Source organism: Leucoraja erinacea, chromosome 31, assembly GCF_028641065.1.
Source record: "Leucoraja erinacea ecotype New England chromosome 31, Leri_hhj_1, whole genome shotgun sequence".
NCBI lineage: Eukaryota > Metazoa > Chordata > Chondrichthyes > Rajiformes > Rajidae > Leucoraja > Leucoraja erinaceus.
In genome coordinates, this window is record NC_073407.1 from 14,128,509 (window position 1) to 14,150,700 (window position 22,192).

The 22,192-nt window shown below is 40.4% G+C and overlaps 1 protein-coding gene across 1 annotated transcript in view; it reads left to right on the forward strand.

Annotated features, from left to right (window-relative positions):
• ddx31 (DEAD (Asp-Glu-Ala-Asp) box polypeptide 31) overlaps positions 1-21,755 on the forward strand; it is an 86,240-nt gene extending 64,485 nt beyond the window's left edge. The window contains exons 20-21 of the mRNA XM_055660013.1: positions 18,521-18,614; positions 21,237-21,755. Of these exons, the coding sequence (XP_055515988.1) occupies positions 18,521-18,614; positions 21,237-21,365 (223 nt within the window). The 3' untranslated portion in view covers positions 21,366-21,755. The remainder of the gene's footprint in view (positions 1-18,520; positions 18,615-21,236) is intronic.
• Positions 21,756-22,192: the final 437 nt, after the last annotated feature.

Consider the following 22,192-nt stretch of genomic DNA (forward strand, 5'->3'; position numbering starts at 1 on the left):
TATCGATCTTTATAATGTTATAACTGTGCCTGCCTTCACCATCTTTTTTTTGTCCCATTTACCCACTGCCTGCTGTGTGGAAATCTTTCCCCTCAGGTCATCTTTAAATCGTTCCCTTTGGGTCCCCTATAAATCTATGCCCTCTTGTTCTAAACTCCTTTACTCTGGAAAGGAACAGTGATTATCTACCCGATCTAATCCCCTCGTAATGTTACAAACCTCTAAGCCTCCCTAGCTCCAAGGAAATAACCTATGCAATCTCCTCTTGTATCTCAAGCCCTTCAATCTAGTCAATATACTTGGATCTTTGAATCTTTTCAGCATCCTTACTCACAAGTAACTTACTAAATAAGAACTTTGTATCTGTTTCCATCAAGGAGAAGGACATGGTGGACAGTGAGATTGACGTGGAGAATACTAATATGGAAGGGCAATTTGAAATTTATAGATCAGCTACAGAATAGGTGGAGAAATGGCAGATGGAGTTTAATTCGAGCAAGTGTCAGGCGTTGCAGTTAGAGATGTCAAATGTAAGGAGAAAATATATAATGAATGGCATGACCCTTAACAGCATTGATGTGCAGATGGATTTTGGGGTCCGATTTCATAACGCCCTGAAAGTGGTAAAGAAGGCAGATGTTATGCGCAAACTTCGTACAGACAGCACCTGTGGACAGGATCAAACCCGGGGTCTCTGGCGCTGTAAAGCAGCGACTCTACTGTTGTGCCACCGTGCCACACTTGTAGTCATAGGTCAGGACATTGAGTATAAGAGTCAGGAAGTCATAATGCAGCTTTATCGGACTTTGGTTAGGCCACATTGGGAGTATTGCATGCCATTCTCGTCTCCCAATTACAGCAAGGATGTGGAGGATTTGGCAAGGGTGCAGAGGAAGTTTACCAAAATTCTACCTTGATAAGAGGGTATTAGCTATTGGGAGAGATTGGACAGACTTGGATTGTTTTCTCTGGAACGCTGGAGGTTGCGGGGAGATCTGGTAGAAGTATATAAAATTATGAGAGGCTTAAATAGGGTAGACAGTCAAAACCTTTTTCCCTGCATGGAAAAATCAAATACTAGGGGGTGTAGCTTTAAGGTGACAGGGGCAAAGATTAAAGGAGATGTGCCGAGCAAGTTCTTTCACACAGAGGGTTGTGAGTAGCTGGAATGTACTGGCGTTGAAGCCGATATCATAGTGATGTTTAAGAGAATTTTGGATGGGCATATGGAGATGCAGGAAATGGAGGGATATGGATTTTGTGCCAGCAGACAAGCATTGGTCTTGGCATTATATTTGTCACAGAAGTTGTGGGACAATGGGCCCGTTCTTGTGCTGTACTTTTGTATATTCTATATTCTAATCACATCCTTCCTATAACGTGGCAACTAAAACTGTGCACAGCACTCCAAGTATGTTCTCAATAGTGCTGGGATTTTGCAATAAATGCAATGTGCCTTTTCAAGCCTTTTCATGCCTTTTTTGATGATTTCACCAAGATAATGCGTTTTTCACAATTGAGTGCCTAAATCAGCCTTTTTTTGCCGTTTTGCTAAAAGGTCGTGCTATTTTCTCTAGTTGTACCGTGATTATAATGATAGGCGATGTTTTTGGTTGAGACCCTTCTTCAGACTGATGTGGGGCGGGGGGGGGGGGGGGGGGGAAAGGAAAAAGACAGTAGGAAAGGAAGAGAGCGGAGACAGTAGGACAAGGAGGAGAGCTGGGAAGGGGGAGGAGGGAGAAATGAAATGAAATGATTCAATTAATTGTCATTGTCAGTGTACAGTACAGAGACAACGAAATGCATTTTTAGCATCTCCCTTGAAAGGGAGACACAGGGCGTCGCGGTATGCCCGCGCCTGCCGCCGTAATTACATTCCATTACACACAGGCAAAGGTGGGTGAAGTGTCTTGCCCAAGGACACAACGACAGTATGCACTCCAAGCGGGATTTGAACCGGCTACCTTCCGGTCGCCAGCCGAACTCTTAGCCCATTGCGCTATCTGTCGAAGACAAGGGTTATCTAAAATTATAGAAGTCAATGTTGTTGCCGCTGGGGTGTAGACTACCCAAGCAAAATACCCAAGCTTATCTCCTCACTACATTTACTGCTGGCTCCAGTCGCATATCTGAGTTTTCGAGTGATCTGTGCAAGGCATTCATCGATGCTGGAATTCCACTGGGGAAATTGGAAAACAAATCTCTGAAGTTTTTTAGAGAAATACACAGAGGAACATATACCAAGCTAGTCATCATTATGGAAAAATTATGTTGACAGCAACTTCAACATTGTTGTGCAGAAAATTAAAGATGAAGTTGCATGCAACAAAATATGGATCTCAATAGACGAGACAACCAATGCTGTGGGGAGATATGTTGCCAATGTGGTCATTGGTACACTAGAGGCAGGTCAACCATCAAATAAGTATTTGTTGACATTGGAAGTATTGGGGAAGTGAAACAGCTTAACTATTGCTCAGTCGTTTACATCTTCACTTGCTGTACTTTGGCCAGAAGGTATAATACGCGAGAATGTTCTTCTGTTTGTGACTTAAAGTATTATTCCCCAAAATGTTGCATTTGACATGCTTAGCTCAAGGACTTCATGGAATTGCCAAGCACATATGTAGCTTGTTTCCAAATGTCGATCGCCTAGTTTCCAATGTCAAGAAAATCTTCCTCAAAGCACCGTCACGTGTGCAGTTGTTAAAGGACATGGCACCCGAGATTCCGGTACCTTCTCAGCCCGTGACTAGGTGGGGTACATGGCTAATTGACAAGGTGGGGTACATGGCTCTCTGCTGTACTCTACTATGCTGTAAATTTTGAAAAGATAAAATAAATCGTCAACTGTTTTGAAGAAGAAGAATCTGCTGCTTCCGGATCGTCAGTGAAATCATGCATCCTCCACCGTGATCTTGTGTTTATTGCTTCCAATTTTGCAAACTTCCCACAAGCTATCACTTCCCTTGAGAAACGTGGTGAAAAATTAGTGAATAACTTGCAGGTTTTCAATAAAGTAACTGACGATATTCGTAAAGTTCCTGGCGATTTAGGTAAAGACATACAAGGAAAATGTGAGAGAGTGATTTTAGCTAACAAAGATCTTATAAGAAATAGAAAACATAGCTAAAGTTCTCAAAGGTAGTTGTAATGCACAAGATATCGATATGAATATAGAGTCTGTAGCTTGTTTCGGGTATGCACCAGTGACCTCAGCTGAGATAGAAATACGTTTTTCACAACTGAAGCATATTCTGTCACAGACGGCATAGTTTAACACCAGATAATTTGAAAAAAACGCGAGTAATTATGTGCAACCAGGCACCTTTGGTTGTTTAATGTGGTACAGGTGCACAACCTTTTATCCGAAAGCCTTGGGACCAGACACTTCTCGGATTTCGGAATTTTTCGTATTTCGGAATGGAAGATTTGTAGCGTAGATTAGGTAGGTACACATATACACAGCTAAAAAAAATAATACAAACTGACTCAAAGACATACATTTAACAAGACAAAAAATAAAAAAAGACAGACGACTATAGTCAAGCCGCTGCCGTTAGGCGCCGCCACTCCCATCCTAAATCATACTATTCCTATTTTGAAAAAGTTAAATGTTAAAAAATGTTGTGAGTATTTTATCCAGATCTAGCACAAATGTACACAAAGTTTTCCTCACTGCCATGCTGTGGAAATACAATTGCTCTGAATGAATTCACAAACTAAAGAGAGCTAGCAACAAAAATACCTCTCCAAGGAGCATATTACACCTCACATCAAAGGAGATCTTTCATACTGGGTAAGTACTTCTGAAGAAAACCCAAGCTGGTTCTGAACATGCTGGTACAGAATACTAATTATTTCTTTCACCTGAAGAGGGGTGAGAAGTGAAAATCGCCTTGATCCATCAGTCTGATAATCTGTTCACTGGCTCCAGCTTGGAAACTTTGACTGTCATGACAACCTCTTTACTACCTATGACAATCACAGACAATTAGCTCTTGTCTATCATAAGGCGTTGTCATGTATTGGATTTACTCACAGGCTGCCAGCCATAACTCTGTTTTAAAAACAGTGCATTTCCTGCCTAAAATGCATATTGAGAAGACGTAATGTAAAAACATTTCAAGACACTAGTTGGTCTCCCATAGTGTTGCACAGGAGGTGCCCAGAGCAAGTGTGCTCTTTATATAGAAGGGGATTGAGAAGCAGTGCATAATTGGCCCAGGGTTACACATTTTAAAATTGTACAATTTATTCTTACTTTTTTTATTATTTTAGTATCATTTCACTCCATGTGAGCTGTCAAGTCGTAATTCACTTTCCCATTTTAAAGTCATCCTTGCTTGAAAGCTGAGAGTAAAAATTGGTTGGAGCAGGTGGATTTTATGGAGAACAGCCCTGGAACATGACTGCTAGTAGAGGAGATTGTAATTAATAGCATTGCATCTTAATGTAAATCATTTCCATTATAACTGTGGGCTGCTGATGGAGAGAAAATGGTATTGTGACAAAAATGTCACTTTGCTGGAGTGGTGAGAACATGCACACATTGAGAGATTTCCTGAAATTGCAATGTTACGAGCTTGTTGTCCCACACTTGTTGACTATCTATGACAAGGATAAATAACATTTTTCTTAGTTATCTTTTATGATTTGCATCTTTCATTTCCAATTGACTTCCATCTTTCTGGCCTCCAGGCAATTAATTGATTGGTGAGGTGAATTGAAGAACCAAGGAGTATAGTTTAAATACTCCAAAACTGCAATGTCAATTTCATCCTGTGCATCAATGTAAATGGCGATTTCTTTGTTTATTTTTGTTTTGCTGTATATAACCTTTGCTGTTCAAAATTTGATGCATTAATTTAAATTCAAAATTAATCATTCTTCAATGGAATTGCGCAGAATGACAGCCTGGTTCGTCTTTGGTCGTTAGAGGCACAATATACTTTGATCATTGTATGCTGGTGTAATTTGGTTCCCAATTTCAAGCATGCACTCTGTCCATGTGCTTGGATCATATGGTAATACATTTTTTTAGTTTATTGGAATATTACACTATTTGTTCTATGGACCATGGTACATGCACAATTCAAAGGGCCACAATGTCACCTCTGGTAGGAATGTTTAATTATATTGTTAACATAAGCAATTAGCATTATGGGGTGGGAGACTGCAACCTTCACGTGGTCCACCCTGTTTTGACGAATGGAATCAACCCGACGTGCACAAACAAGTAGATCAAATAAAACAAGTTGACCTACAACTTTAGGCTGTGCACGCCATACGCAAGAAGAAGATCAGCATTATAAATACAGGAATCCTCAATAGAATTATACACACAGATAAAATATTTTTAATATCAGTGGTGTGAAGTGCTTGTGTCTGCATTTTTTGTTCATATATTGATATGTTGTTATAATAACTGTTCCAGCACATTGGACCATTTCGGGTCAGTAACTTCAATGCAGATGTTGACTCATTCACGGGGATTATTTATTAGAATACATAAAAGACTGATAGCGGCAGAAAACTATTACCATCGTTGCAAAAAACATTTGGAAGAGACACTGAGCCACGATTCATTATAACCAACCTTAAATGGAGAGATATCTGAGCTAACAAAACATTTGGGTACCTTCAAAACTATAACTTGAAAGCCTTTATTCTCAGTATATATTTTGTAGAATATTTTGATAAGCAGTTTGGTACAGTCAAACTACAGGGATTCTGTGAACATTAAAATGTGCTCACAGAATAAATGCAGGTGAATGTTTGTACTTTTTAGATCATAGGTATTCTGTCCTTATTTTCATATAATTGATATAATTACACCTTTCTCTTTTCATACCATTGTATCGTGTATTTTATTGCCAAGCCACTAACCAAATATTGATGAGGTCTGAGTTTTCAGAATACAGCCAAGGACAATAACTAGTATTACCATATTTTCTTGAATCTAGCCCTGATCACTGTTTATGGAATTGTGTGCATGTGTGGGTTATTAAGTGACATCAGACTTGGCCACAAAGTGAAGTTGTCCATAACAACAGAGACATATAACATGGAAACAGCCCATTCATCCCATCAAGTCAGCACTCTACTGATCCCATTTTATTCTCTCCACACTCCCCAAAGTTCCCCCAGATTCTACCACTCGCCCACATTAGGGGCAATTTCCAGCAGACTTCCAAACAAGGGAGGAAACCAGATTGCCCAGAAGAAATCCGTGAAGTCACAGGGAGAATGTACAAACTCAACGCCTGCCAATGGAAGGATTAACAATTACAATTTTAGACTTGAGATGTGGAGGCATGAATGAAGTGAGGTGTGTGGTTAGAGTGTGAGAGGCCAATCAACTGTGTACTGGAAGAGTCTAGTCTAGTGATGAGACCAGTATGTTAGACTCAGTAGCAAATTAGATTAATCGATACAATACTGAAGGTAGATATAAGTCAATGTGATGGAGGGGACAGGAACAAAATACCATTAAAAGATTGTGAACATTCTGATTTCAGCCTAATCTAGAGGCTGGGGAGGGGGCAGAGATTTGATTGTGAGTGAAAATTATAGCTATAGTTTTCTGAATGGTGAACTAGAATAAACTCCAGTAGATCTGTGATTTGTTAAGGACAAGCATTGACTATCAAGTGTCACTTTGGGGAAAATAAGAATTGGTAAAAATTGTGTATCTTAGTATTATCGGTATATAATATTTGCCTCGTAACTGCGGGTGATGTTCTGATGAGGCAGCCAGAAAGTGAGAACCGAATAGAGTATTAATATTACATATTCTTGGATAGACTCAGTCACTACAGAGAGTGGAACTCTGTACCAGAGTTACCCGGGTTATTACTGGGAACGAGCAAGGCTGCTGTCACAAAGTTTCACAAATGAAGGGAGCAATTGTAAGATTAATTCTATCAAATGATAAGAAGTTACAGTACTTTGTCAGTAAGTTAGGGAGGCCCATAACAGGAGAATGGAAGCATATCAGACTTTTTTAAACTAATCCTTGTATTTGAGCTGAGCTGGCAAACGCACCATTAATTGCCTATCCCTGGTTGCCCTGAAAAGGTTGCACTTAGGCTGGAGACTGGAGAGGTGTTGAGACCCTTGAAATTATGCTCAGCTTGAACCATTGGCCTCAATATTTGATCAGGACTGGGGAAAAGGCTGGATGGAAAGAATTCTGGATGGGGATCTCGGAAGTTTAGGTTTCCCAGACTCCTTGCTGAGATTGACTGCATAATATTTTATAACTGTTCTCGGAAGGTTTCTGCCCAGTGGGTATCCAGCTTGGCAGCCTGGCTGCCTGTTGGGCATGAAAACGGATGCCGGGTATGAGAGTTCAGGGAGAGAAAGGCATGGTGGCGATTGATGGGAAGTCTGATGTTCCTTAGAGAGGAGGAGGAGGTGGGGGGGGAGGAAAGGAAGTGTGAGTGAGGGCATGTTGAAAACCATGGTGGAGGAAGAAGTTTTTAGGTCATTGGTGGTGGTAAGGTTGCCAGGGATTGTGGTGAATGTTGGGGGGGGGGGGGGGGTGGGGTATGGGAGGGGGCTTGTCAGGAGAGTCGGAGGTGAAGAGTTATGGCAGGAGAGGCATGGGTTGTGTTGTGAAGTGAGGCAGAGGTGACTATGTTTATGATTGGGAGAACTCCTAACTGGGAGATTGTGTCTGCAGAGGCAATGGTTGAATTGGGGGAGTTGGAGATGGCAAAGTTGTTGGGGGGGTGGGGGGGATGTCTGGGGCGGCAGAGGTTGTGATAAGAGTCCGTGGTGATAGGATGGTGGAATGATGATGAGCATTTTCTGTCATGGCAGAAGATGATAATGCATCAAACGTCCTGCCTTGGGAAGCATTTGGAGATTATTTCAGGGGGAGACGAGAGTTTTATATATTTTTAAATGTAATCCTGCACAGATACAATTCTTCATGTTTCTTTCACCACAACTCCTAACTGCCTATGGCACTATATTGAGGCTAGAATTCAAAGACCATTATCAACAGAAAGACAAGCTCCGTGTAGCCCCAATTGCTGCTCTCTCCTTGTCAAACTGAGTAATGCTAATTAAAAGGTCTATTTTTAAACTGTCTGTTTACTGACGATAACTATCTTTATTATTCTCTGTAATGTCTCTAGTAATGTGTCAGATCACAGCTTGTGCTGCAATTATTAGAATAGACAACAATTTAAACTTGACCCGATTGAAAGCACTCACTTGTCTCTGTCTGTGTCAGGGGATTGCTTTGGAGTTGGGGGGGTGGGGGGCAGGGTTAGTAGCTAGTGCAGTAAACAGCTGCTACTTAGTACAATAAACAAAAAGAGGTTTGTGTAAATTGAGCACCTGTTAGACAAGGGATGCTCCTGTCAGCTGGCAAGTTGGGATTCTTTCTTTTGAGTGAAACTTACCATTGTCATTTGGTTCTGCTGGGTTCCCTGGTAATAGCTCAACACTATGACAAATCTCTTTTTGTTAGACTATGTTTGAGTTGTATTAGAATTAGTTATTTCCCGTATCACTGTGACTTGTTTTGGAAGTAGCCTGGTAAATTCACTAACTTAAAAACTGATTTATTTGTCATTGTAACTATTTGGTGTGATTCTTGCTAAGTTACAGGGCTCCTTTGGAAACTGTAAATCATGCAGATCTAATTATTTACTAGCTTGTGTAGATTTGACCTATTGATCTATACTTAACCTCTGTGTAGAAGTTTTAAATGATCTGGTGATTTTGTTTTAAAAACTGTCAATTTGGTTATTAGCTTGTTTCTGTCATTTCTTTTCCCAATCCCTCCCCCCGTCCCCCCCCATTAATTTGGACACACTTGGCAATGATTTTCTGAGGTGACATTACTCACTGGCACAGCAGACCTTACATGTGAACAAGGTTTATATTCACCTACTATTTCAACCTCTTAACCAAAGCCTTCACTTTTCGCAGCTTTGCACCATTACTGCTGATGCCTTTGGTCACTTGGATTTGACACTGGAATTCATTCCCAATGTCTTACCATCTCTCCCATGCTTTGAACTCTTTCAAAACCAACAACATTGACCGAGCTGTTGATGGATTCTTCTGATAGCTCTTCCGCAAAGCATTTCTTTTAACATGATGAGAACTATCGAGAGACTGGAAAATAATGTAAAAACCTGCCAAGATGGGTGTGTAGTTGGCAAATGCCAAGCACTGTACTTAACCAAGGTGCAGTTTTTAATATATTTGGAACTGAGAATAAGGAAAGAAACATTTGCGCAATTGGTAATAGCTTAAATGAGAAAGTAAATAACAGGAATTTGGCTAGTTGTTGCACGTTAAGTATGGTAGTTTGAGTATATGAGGCTGCAACGTGGCCAAATCAAGTCTGGTTTAGTTTTAGTGTTGAAACAGGCCCTTCGGCTCACAGTCTGCGCACACTAACACTATCCTACATACGCTAGGGATAATTTACAAGCCAATTATACCAATCCAATTAACCTACAAACCTGTACGTCTTTGTAGTGTCTTAGGAAACCTGAGATCCCGGAAAAAAAGACTTGCGCAAGTCATGGGGAGAACGTACAAACTCCGTACAGAGAAGCAACTGTAGACAGGATCGAACCCGGATCTCTGGCGCTATAAGGCAGCAACTCAGCCGCTGCGCCACCGCGCCCACAGTGGAGCTGAATAAGTTACCAAACCTGATTTGGTTCTGAATAGTAATTGTAGCTGTTGTTGAACGCAATGGTAAAATGAAATTATAAATGAAAGAAGCTCAAAAAGTGGAAATTAGAAAATAATTATTACAAAGGATAGCGCGAAAGTGGAATTCTCAGACAGAAAAAATGGCTGAAGCTGTCCATTGATACTTTAAAAGAGACTCAGATTAAACTGGGTTACTCATCAGGAAAAAAAATCACCAGTGGAGACTTGATGTACGAATCCAGACTTGTAATATTTTGTAGATAGAATGGCATCTTCTGGATGCAGTTGTGAACCTGTTGTGAGATGATTTTTTTTGTTCTTTAGCTTTTTGCATTGATTCAGTTCAGTCATCTAATCTTTAGCATTGGCTGACTGTTCTCCTGAGCTTGCGTAGGAAAGAACTGAAGATGCTGGTTTAAATCGAAGGTGGACACAAAATGCTGGAATAACTCAGCAGGACAGGCAGCATCTCTGGAGAGAGAAGGAGAGAAATCTCTTCAGAGATGCTGCCAGTCCCGCTGAGTTACTCCAGCATTTTGTGTCCACCTGTTCTCCTGAGCTTGCCTTGCTCAAGCAAAATATTTATCTTAATTATGGTCTTTATAGATTTAATTTTGAAGAGTCTCATCTGGTCACTTAGTCAGGGGGTGCCTGTCATTCAGCATTAAGACAAAAAGCAGATTTGAATCTCCCCCAATGTTTGGTCGGATACCCTGACTCTTTAGTGCATTTCACTAATTCTTGATTAATCTGGTAGGTGGAGCGCCAGAGTAAATGTTGCCTTACTTGAATTGCACCTCCTATTAGCTGAATTTAGAACAAGATGTGGAGAGGTAGGTGGTCCAAATTGTATTGAACGAAAACCTGTAGCAAAGAGCCTGCAAGGCGCACAAATCAGCGATCAAACGAGGACGGCAAGAACAAAACAAATGTGGCTTAGGGTGGTTGCTCCTCATGTAAGCGACCAACTGCCTCCCATTCAGCTGATCAGATTGTATTTAGCTTCTCATACTGCTGTCTGTTTGTGAATGGTGCGCGCGCGCTCTGTTGCAGAGATGCCCAAGGGGTTATTCTATAATCTTTACAACAGGAACAGTGGGGAACCATTTTCTCATGTAGCTGCCTTTCTTTCAAGTTTCATGGCTGTTGTGCTTTGACTGGCAGCAGTTTTGGAGTCTAGATTTATTGACTTTGTATCAATTCAACTTTTTCTTCTTTAAGTACAGGGATAAATGTTCTGACATTTCCCATTAGAGCCACATTATTTTAGTTGAGAAATAGCCTCTATTTGTGTTTTAAAAGTTCCTTTTCACTATGAACAAAGTTAAACCGATAGAATTGTCAGCAGCTGCCAAACCATATTAATAGAGCTATCGTTCATCATATCCTGTGTTGTATTTTTATATGATTATTTTCATTATTGCTGGCATACTCTGAATTCGGCTTAACTCTGGCAGTACACACCAAAGGTTGAAATTTACTTCTGAGTTGTGGGAATTCTCACCTCGCCCTTCTGACAAAACAGTGACCAATGCAACATGATGGGCCACAGGAGACATGTGCCTCACGTCTGTCCAGCATAAAACAATGTTGATGACAGCCAGGCACAACCAGCAGCTTTTCCTGCCCATTTGTCCCATAATCTCATTTGAAAGTGGAAGCGTGACGAAGTAAAGCAGCATCATGCTTTGGTAGTGGCCCATGGCTTGAATTTATTTTTCAAGGGTGAGGCATCTGCATCTTCTAGGAAGGGGGCTGGGGAAGGGGTTACAATTTCCAGTTTCCCCACATAGATATATATGATGACAAATTGTTTCTTAAATGTGAAGGTAATATGTCAAGGTGCAAATCAGTAATGTAATGTAATAATTCATTACAAAATCAAAATCTCTGCAAGAGCTGTAATTCTAAAGTATTTTCTCCCTGGTATATGGCCACTGAGAAACATTTGAAAAAACAAACATATGGCCATGTAATCTCTGCATTCAGCCCTTTGATGTCAGCATGCATATATTTATAGAATCTGTGAGTGGCATCTACTGGCAGTAAAAGAACGGTCCATGCTCCAATCACTCCCTGTGTTTACAGGCCAGCTCCTGACTCTCATCCTTGCAGCATGAAACCAACCGTCTGCAGACAATTCTCATCATGGACATTGACGTTTGCTTTTTGCATTCCTTTTCCACATATCATTGTGTTTTTCCGGCAAGTGGGGATAATTTTATTTTAATCAAGCGTCTTGGGAATAGGAGGAATAGAAGAAGAAATGACTTGGTTTTGAAAGTAACATGCAAAGTTTGAGCTTTAAAAGCCTGGTCTATATAGTGAATGGGTTTACAATTTTGTTACAATTGGAAATTTGCTGTGCCGTGCAATGAATTTGCCAGTTGGAAGGCCTACACAATTATTAAAACAACAGCCAGGGAGTTTGTTCAGCCATGTAACCAAACAGCGACACTGCTGCAAAAAATAGTGTATGTAAAGCTAAACAATGAATTGATTCAGTACCTCTGACATGTTGCATTTTGAAAACTTAATCTGCAGTTTGCATAAACAACAAAAAGCAAATTATCCCGACTTGTAATGTTTGTAATGGTGACAACTAGTACACTAAATCTAGTTTCACCAATTTCATAAACTAACATCACCTTGATTTCTTAATTGTCTTTTAAGTTTTAATTTGCTTTCAGCATTCATCAATGTGTCTGAAATGAGAAGAAGAAAGTAGTGGCAGGGACCAGACTTCCCTGGAGAAACCACCAGGGCAAGAGGCTGTATGCTGTTGCTTGACCCTTACCGGCAGATGGCCATCAGGAATCAAATACCCATGTGCTGGGAGATAGGGAGAGGATTTAGCAGGGTGATTATTCAGAGATGAATAGAGTGATTAACTGATAAAGAGCATGTGAGACAGGGTTGGTGGCTTTGATCCTCAGTAATAATGCACTGACTGTTGTTAGTGCAGTGGGATGCTCCATAACAAGAAGGGACACCAATGTATTACAGGATTACACAGTTTGCTGTTGCCTTTAACCCTGTGTTAGCCAGTAACTATTTATATTCTGAACAGAATTCTAACCTGATTTTTGCAGGAGTTTAATTGGGCTTAATGCCTGGCTTTTGGAGAGAGGATTTTTTCAGTCAACACATCCATCGGTGGGATGGCAGGGCAGGGCAGGGGGCAAAGGCAAACTCAAACAGTACACTGTAACTGTACACTGAAACACATTTATGCAATGCCAGTGAATCCTCTCCCAAGAGTGACCTTTGTCTCTCATGAGTAAAAGAGCAATTAGAAGGTGCTATTTTGCAGGGTAAAGATGTTCTATAGTATTATCAGCTTCTTAAAGTGGTTGCTTAGCATTTTACTTCAGTCTTGAAGGTGGAAAGGGCAGTGAATTTACTCAGATCATATAGGGCCCAGGTGAGATTGCATCTGGAATATTATAAACAGGTTAGGTCTCCCTTACCGAAGGAACAGTATACTTGTGACACCAATGTGTAGGAAGGAACTGCAGATGTTGATTTAAACCAAAGAAAGACACAGAAAGCTAGAGTAACTCGGCGAGACAGGCAAGATCTCTGGAGAGAAGGAATGGGTGACATTTCTGGTCGAGTCTGTCGAGTCTCCAGAGGTGCAATCAGTCCAGCTGAGTAACTCCAGCTTTTTGTGCTACTTGTGACACCAAGATTAATTCCTGGAATGCAAGTTTTGTCATATGAAGAGAAATCAAGGAGGTTAGGCCAATGCAGCCTTGTGTTCAGAAAAATGAGAGGTGAAGGGTTTAATAATTAGGTTCCTGTTTCTTCTGGCCAGGATGTCTAGGATCAGAGGTCACGGTTACAAAATTAAGAGGGTGGCCATTCAGGACAAAAATGAAGAGAAAATTCTTAATCCAAAGAAGAGTGAATCCTTTGAGCTCTCTGCCCAGTAGGGGCTATGGAGACGGTTGCTGAGGTTATTCAAGACTGAGATTTATTGATATTTATTTATTGAAGGATTCAAAAAATTTAGATTATTGCAGGAAAATAGCTGAGGTAAAAGATCAGCGCAGCAGAATGACGGGTTAAAGTGGCCTATTTTTGCTTCTATTTCTTGTGCCTTTAACTCAAAGATAAAACCACGGAACCAAGCGTGGTGAATATGAGCACTTCCTGGTGGCTTGTTGCACGCAGCACCATATCGTTGAATTGTGCTGAGCTCAGTACCACAAGAACAGGGAAGTGTTTGGAAAATAACTTGAACTATCTCGCCCCAAGTAGATTTACAGTTAGCGAGTTCTGTAAACGTTATTACATTGAAATATAGTCACGATGCCAGAGTTACAACAACATCCTTTCTTGTTTGGAAATATTATTAAAAGTGGACTTGTGGATAATGAATTGGTAGATAGGAACAGTTTTCAGCCAGTCGGGCAACTCAAGAGTGAGTCGGTCAGTCATAGAGATTTATAGAGAGTCATACAGCACAGAAACAGTCCCTTCAGCACAACTCATCCATGCTCACCAAGAGGCCCATTCTAAGCTCATCCCCATCTGCCCACATTTGGTCCATATCCCTCTAAACTTTTCCTAGCCATGTACCTGATGGAGTATATTTTAAATGCTGTTATAATACATGCCTCAACTACCTCCTCTGGCAGCTCATCCTGGAGCAGAATTAGGCTATTCAGCCCATCGAGTCTACGCCACCATTCGATCATAGCTGATCGATTCTTTTTCTTTTCAACCCCATTCTCCTACTTTTGACACCCTTACTAATCAAGAACCTATCAATCTTGGCTTTAAAAATACCCAATGTCTTGGGCTCCGCAGTGGTCTGTTGCAATGAATTACACAGATTGACCACCCTCTGGCTAAAGAAATTCCTCCTCATCTTCATTCTAAAGGTGCGTCTTTTCATTCTGGGGCTGTGCCCTCTGGTTCTAGACTCTCTCATTACTGGAAACATCCTTTCCATGTCTACATTATTTAGGCCTTTCAGTATTTGATTATTATTTCAGTATGGTTCCCACTTTTAAAATAGGAGAAACCAGGTAGATGGTGTGGTTGCACTAATTCAATTTGCTAGAATTTTCAACAAGGCGCCTATCTTTAATGACTTGCATCGCAAATCTTGAGACTATGTAGGACAATTTACAAAGTGATAGTACCTGAAAATAACCTATCACTGTAACTTTTGCTTGATTCAACTCTTAACACAGGCCAAAATATAACATATATCTAAAATATAACAGATCGACATATGCATGCATGGCTGTGATTGAAATAATGTGTCAATTAATCCCACTGTAGTTTGCCTGATTCTGAGCACTCCTTAAGCTGGTGCCACTATATCTGTGTACCATCTTCCAGTTTTCTTTTCTCACTGCCTTCTGGAGACTCACAAGTCTGACTAGAGACCTGCAATCCACTGACCGAAGGGATGATCTCAAACTTTTTAGAATTTTATCTGGAAATCTGATGGCCCTTAAAAATGTGGGGATAAATTAAATCAGTGTCATTTAGCAATTGCATTAAATTCTCTAGTAATACAAAACTAAAACAAGAAGCATCATTTGCTTCCTCTTTCAAGAATTTCCCCCCTCTCCAAAATTCCCTGCCTATTAGCAGTGCTAATGACCAGTTTATTAGAGACTTCCATGGACTAATTGCAGGTGTGCGTTAAGTTGATAAGGTCTGTCAATGCTCCATGCTCTCACAACTGCTCATTACTGAGCTGGACCGTTCTAAAAAGGTGATTACGCCGCCAATCATTTACAAACCTGTCACCTGGGCCATTCCTCAGAGTGCCAACAACAGGAACATGGCTATCATTGAATCCCAGTGAATGTCATTAAGATGCTGATCAAATGCATTTTTAAATATCGTTTCAAACTCATGGAGTGTACAAAATATAGAGTGCACCTTGATCACTCTTACATGACTCACAATATGGAAGTTGCCTCTCGAGTTTATAATACAAGTGATTACAAATGTAGAAGCAAATCATAATGTACAAAGTGCGGCAGCTAAATATCAATTGCCTCATATCCAGGCTCTCTAATCTGTCGCCATTGATTTGATCAGAATCGCCTCTTTCTTGGTCAGACAACTGGTAGCAGAATGTGCTTGCAATTCCACAAAGGTTTGGCTGGTCAATTGCAAGAACACATCCCAGCAAGTGGTTATGAGGGAATGTCCGCCATTATATTCCTGAGCTGCAAGTTCAGGGTGAAAACAAAATGTCTCAAATGTTTCTGAAGTGTCCGGGGGTTATTCAGTGCATTGATTTGACCCGACAATTCCCAGGGTATAAGAATAGGATTGTATTTTACATTTTAAGAGTATTATGTCATGCAAATGTTGAGACAATACATTTTCTGAACAGTTTTACTTGTTATTTAAGAAAGTGATATATGCTGTCGCATGTATGATCACGAAGTCAAGGGTGTTTTATTCACAGGGACATTTTCTCTACTTCATTTTCCCCCCTTGAAGGAACTTTTGCCACATTCCTGAACAGTTTTCCTTTATCAAAGAAAGTTATGTTGCGTCGTCTAATGTTGATCTCTGCAACACAATCCGCAGAAGTTGGTACTAAAAGAACCCTACCCTTTTAGTTTATAAAGAAAGTCTTTATTCCTTTGGTGACTCAGTGTAATGGGTCAAAGAGCTACGCTGTGGCTACACCAGTGTTTCTCTGGTGCTCTCAGGGTAACTATTGATTAAGTACTATCGTCTTTTATCTGTCGGATCACCAACCAGAATGTTTAAGACGACTTGATGTCCTTGCTGTGTTGCAAAATGTTCTTGCACAGTTACAATTCAAAAGCTTTATTTTGCAAACTTGTGAGTAAAAGAAAGCTGTAAAGATATTAAGGATGCCCAGCATATATAAAGCAAGCTTAGGGATTTCAGAACATCTTTCAGAAGTGGAAATTTACACACACATCATTCCCTCCTCCAGCAAAGTCCTCATAACCTAGATAGACTTGTGTTATTTCATTCCCCACCTTTGAAGATCAGTGCATTGATTTATTTTTATTTAAAACTAAAATTTCTTACAGTCAATCTTCCATAATAAAATTAAAAATAAGCATTGCAAAGTGCAGACCAAGGTACTCTTGGGAAATGTTCCTATGCCAGGCAGGCATCCGCATAGCAAGGAATCATTACCTTAAAGCAAATATTATTTGTTAAAGCCTTCAAACCGCAGCCTGTTCTCGCTACCAAGACCCATTCTCCCCCTCCTTTCTCAACACACCACTGCTCTCCAATATTTCCTCTGCCTCCTTCTCAAACAAATTTCCCAAATGTATTTCTTTTTTAAGATATATAAATAATGGATACAAGCAAAATTCTTATGTTCCACACTGAACTTTTCTTAATTTGAAGACTGAGTGCAGAAGTTTGCTCCACCCATATTTGTATCTCTTATGGGACGAAGTATAAAAAAGCCGAGTTTTCTTCTAATCTTTAAGGTGGTTGTGCATGAATATCTAATGTAGGCTTGGGACTTGAGCTCTTGGTCTGTGCATGATGTATTGATGTACAAGGATGCATTAGACAATTTTACAACTTAAAATATTTGCTGTATTTTTAAATATGAACATACAATTTAGGAGTGGGAGGAAACCACTCAGCTCCTGGAATCTGCTCAGCTATTCAATAAGATGATGACTAACCTAGTTGTAACCTCAACACCCTGTTCCTACCTACCCTTTTCATAACCTTTCAACCCGTGGTTAACAACCTCAGCCTTAAATATTCAAAATACTCCACGTCCATTGCCCTTGGGCAACTGAGTTCCAAATAGTTGCAGCCTCACAAGTGAAAATAAATCATGTTATCTCTGTCTTAAATGGCGACCACTGATTTTTAAACTCTGATCGTGTCCAGATTCTCCAGCGAGTGGAAACGGCCTCTACACAGCCACTATTTGAGCACTTGTCAGGATCTGGGTGGATTCAATGAAGTCCCCGGTCACTCTTCGAAACTCCAGCTGTTAGGAGTTTTGCCTGTCCAATCTTTTCTGCCCATTGGTACAAACGGGGAATTGCAGATGCAAGTTGACACAAAAAGACACAAAGTGTTGGATTAACTCCAGCACTATGTCTTTCCATTACCAACACATTTGCATTTTTTTGTTAAATAAAGAGACATATTCTCTTCACAGTACTCCCAATGTCTGATGGATTACCTATACGTCTGACTCATAACCTCCATTCTAATTCTAATAAACACTGACATGCTGTTTGCTTTCTTATAACTTACTGCACCTGTGCCTTAACCTACTGTAACAAATGCACCAAGACACCCAGATTCCTCCACACCTCTTTATGTTTAGATGATAATTTTTTTAATTTTCCCTACCAAAATGGACAGTCTCCCATTTCCCATATACTATGCATTTGCAACATCTTTCTTTACTCTTGCACTTCACTGAGTCACCTCAACTTCACAGCTTAATATCCTAACTAGCATTGTCATGCGCAAATTTAATAACTGCACTTTAGGGCCATGCATGTATCCCTGTAGCACAACACTCACATTTATGCCAACTCTATTAACCCTCCAACTACACCAAAAAAAATACACCTATTTCCCCACACCAACCTTTGATGTTGCATGTTATCCATTTATACATTGCATATGTTATGCGTAAATTGATTCAATGTGATTTTGGTCAAATTGGAAGTTGGTGCTTGCAGTGAATTTGTAGGGCACCAAGGTCACACATCAATGTTTACCCCTTGCTGCACCAGGAGGCCTTGTGTCTTTAGGCATTTCATTCTCTAAACTTGCACATAGTAAAGAATTGTTACTGATAGTTTTCTCTCTTCTTCAGGTCTGGCTTGGGCAGGAATCTTTCTGCGACGGCCCAAGTAACTTTGAAACTGCGATCTGAATATGCAAGTGGACTAGGGGAAACATTTTATAAGGTAAAGAAGAAGCGAAAGCCTTTAAGGAGCCCCCAGCCGGAAAGTGCCTGAAGTGAGTCACCAAACCCTGCAGACACTGTCAAAGGCTCTGGTAGCAATGCTGCTCAAGTGACATTAAAATGAAGTTCATAGCACTGAGCAGCAGGTTACATGATGCAATGGGCCAACGGACCGGCTGTGTCAGCTGAAACTGTGTTTTTAAGATGATACTGAATTGTGTGTAATTTATATTTTGTACAGTGGAGAATAAAACAGTTTTAGATTCAAATTAAAATAGATTTAAACATAGAAAGTATAAACTCTTTGTTACTGAAAAACAAGGGCACAGAAAATATCATGACAGAAGAATAAGTTTGTAGTTCCCTTTTACCTTTATGCCCTCGGACCTTATTGTGCCCCAGTATTGTCTGCGCCCTATCCTAACTGAACAATCGCCCAATCTTCCTTCCAAATCTTCGCATAAGGCAAAATAGTTAATAGTTCTCCTCCAAAAATGTAATCCTGGATTCCTTCTGTAATCGCTTACCCTCCCACATTCTAGAATCTTTTATATCTTTTCCAAATCCATATTCATCATTTGCTTTACTATTCTGTTTCAGCCACTATGCAACGTACTATCAAAGTTAATAATAAACCCTTTGTGGCTGTAATATCAGTCTCCTCTCACCATTCTCAACCCTTGTGCAGTCTTTGCCATGGCTGACGATGCCTTCCATCATGCTTCAGCTGAATGTGTCTGCAGTCACCTGGTTCCACTCTTATCTATCACTCCCTCCTATTTCCCAATCCACTCAATCTGCTCCAAGACAACAGTATCGGATTCAAATGTACTGTGGCATAATCCAGCATCATCTCACCACTACTTTTTTCCAACCTGCCCACCTACTCTTCTCTCAAATTACAATCCCACATCCAGTAATGGATGGACAGAGATCTCCTCTGATCAAATGTAAAGTAAACAAAGTAATTACCATCAATAACTCCAGTAGTTGTAAACCCTCATCTCTGGCTGAACCAGATTGGGCTCAATCTTTGTGTCACATTTGATCTTTGGGCCACATATCCAAACTATCAAAGATTATCTATGACCATCTCAATAGTATCGTCTGTTAAAATCCTTACCCATATATTTGTTACCTTAGCCCTTGAGTATTCCAACACATGCCTTTCTAGCTTCCCTCAGTTTTTGATCTTGTCCAAGACAATATCATCTCAAAGGTACACAAAAAAGCTGGAGAAACTCAGCGGGTGCAGCAGCATCTATACCTTTAGACTGAAGAAGGGTTTCGGCCCAAAACGTTGCATATTTCCTTCGCTCCATAGATGCTGCTGCACCCGCTGAGTTTCTCCAGCTTTTTTGTGTACCTTCGATTTTCCAGTATCTGCAGTTCCTTCTTAAACACAATATCATCTCAATCCTGTTCACCCACCACTGGTCTTCATTGGTACATATTCCTCGTTCACTCGTTGACAACCATAGTTTTAATCTCTGGAGTTTCCTCCCTTAATCCTCTCCACCCCTTCTCTTTTAATTAATCCCTTAAAATCTACCTATTGTTACCTACCCTGGATTGCATCACTAGCCTAATTGGATATCTGCTATGTTTTGCTACATTAATTGTGCTATATAAATGAACTATAATCCTCCGAAATTTCTACCACCTCCAATGTGATCCTACCACTAGCCACAGTTTCCCATCTCCAACCCTTTCCGCAGAGACCATTTCCTCTGCAACTCCCTGGTTAATTCATCCCTTCCAACCCAAACCACCTCCTCTCCAGGTACCTTCCCATGCATCACCTGTCACTATACCTCCTCCCTCGACTCTGTCCAGGGACCACGACAGTCCTTTCAGGTTAGGCAGAGATTCACTTGCACCTCCTCCAACCTTATCTACTGTATCCGTTCAAGATGTGGACTCTTATACATCGGCGAGACCAAACGTCGACTGGGCGATCGTTTTGTGGAACACCGGATCTCCCGGTTGCTGGACACTTTAATTCTCCTTCCCATTCCTACACAGACCTTTCTGTCCTGGGTCTCCTCCATTTTCAGAGTGAGGCTAAATGCAAATTGGAGGAACAGCATCTCATATTTCGCCTGGGCAGCTTACAGCCCAGTTGTATGAATATTGATTTCTCTCACCAGGCAGCCCTGGCATTCCCTCTCTCTCTCTCTATCCCTCCCCCACCCAAGACGCACTAGCTTCTTTTTTGCATATCTTTCATTTATTGTTCTTTATCTCTCTACATCACCGTCTATACCTCTCGTTTCCCTTCTCCCTAACCAGTCTGAAGAAGAGTCTCGGCCCGAACCGTCACCCATTCCTTCTCTCCAGAGATGCAGCCTGTCCCGCTTTGTTACTCCTGCTTTGTGTATCTTCAGTATAAGTAGTTGTTGTAATTCAAGTATTGCATCCAAATCAAAATAATAACAAATTTCACTATGTCCACCAGCTAACAGGCAGCTGGCAAAGGCAAAATCTAACAAACCAAAGAAAGGTGAGAGAGATGAGGGCCATGGGGCCATGGCCATATTGAATGGTGGGTCAGGCATGAAATGGACGAGTGAACTACTCCTGCTCCTGAGGTTTTACATTCTTATCTCAATCATTTCGGCAGGTTATCGATCATCACCTGAAACATCAGCCATCCCGCTCCCTCCACCAGTGTTGCTTGCCTTGCCGAGTGCCTCGGCCAGTTTTTGTTTTGCTATCAGATGGTAAAGTATTATGTTTGTCCACTTGTTAACAGTTTTGATTTCTGTATGTTTGTTAACAACTTGGTGCATAGCTTTCTGTTTTGCACCTGAGGTGATGACGACTCCCCACAAGGAGCTACTGGTGATGGACTTCCCTGTTTCTCAGCCCCACTAAACGAGGCTTGATTTAATACATCCTACAGCAAGTTGAAGTTCCTTTAACCAGACCAAAAAAACAGGCGAAAGATGAACCTACACGTGAAATTTTGCCAATCACATATATTTAGTTGTAGTCAGGGTGCAATGAAAATCTGCAAACAAAATTGTTTTAGGTATTACAGCACCAGAGGGGATGGGCGAAAGGTTGTGTGGTTGTTTTTTTTTTAATCAACATTTAAGGTTGTCATTTTACATACAATAAACAGTGTCTTCAATTTTTATTTGTTGCTGTTTTTTATTGACGTCAAAATAAATGTAATTGATGCATTTGTTGTCAGAGCATAAAAGAACCTGCTGATTGTTTGATCTATTTCAGTTGTAGGCCAGTTTTAAGTGATGGATTTTCATAGATCTAGTCTTTTATGACAGACACTAAAGTTTTCCTCGGCTACACTCTCTGATGTTATATACATTATATATTTTTAAAGCCGTCAGGTTAATATTGCAACTCATTAAAAACAAAGAAAGGCATATTAATCTTCAGATTTTAATTACAGGCTATTTTCAAACGTCATCCAGTTGAGAGGTGTTTTTTTTGCTCTTTGAGGTAGATTATAAATTTAATTTAAAGAAACTTAGTTGTGCCCTTATTTCGTTTCATTATTAAGCAATGAGATTATGAAACCTCTCATTATCCCCTGGGTTTAAGTCAATCCTT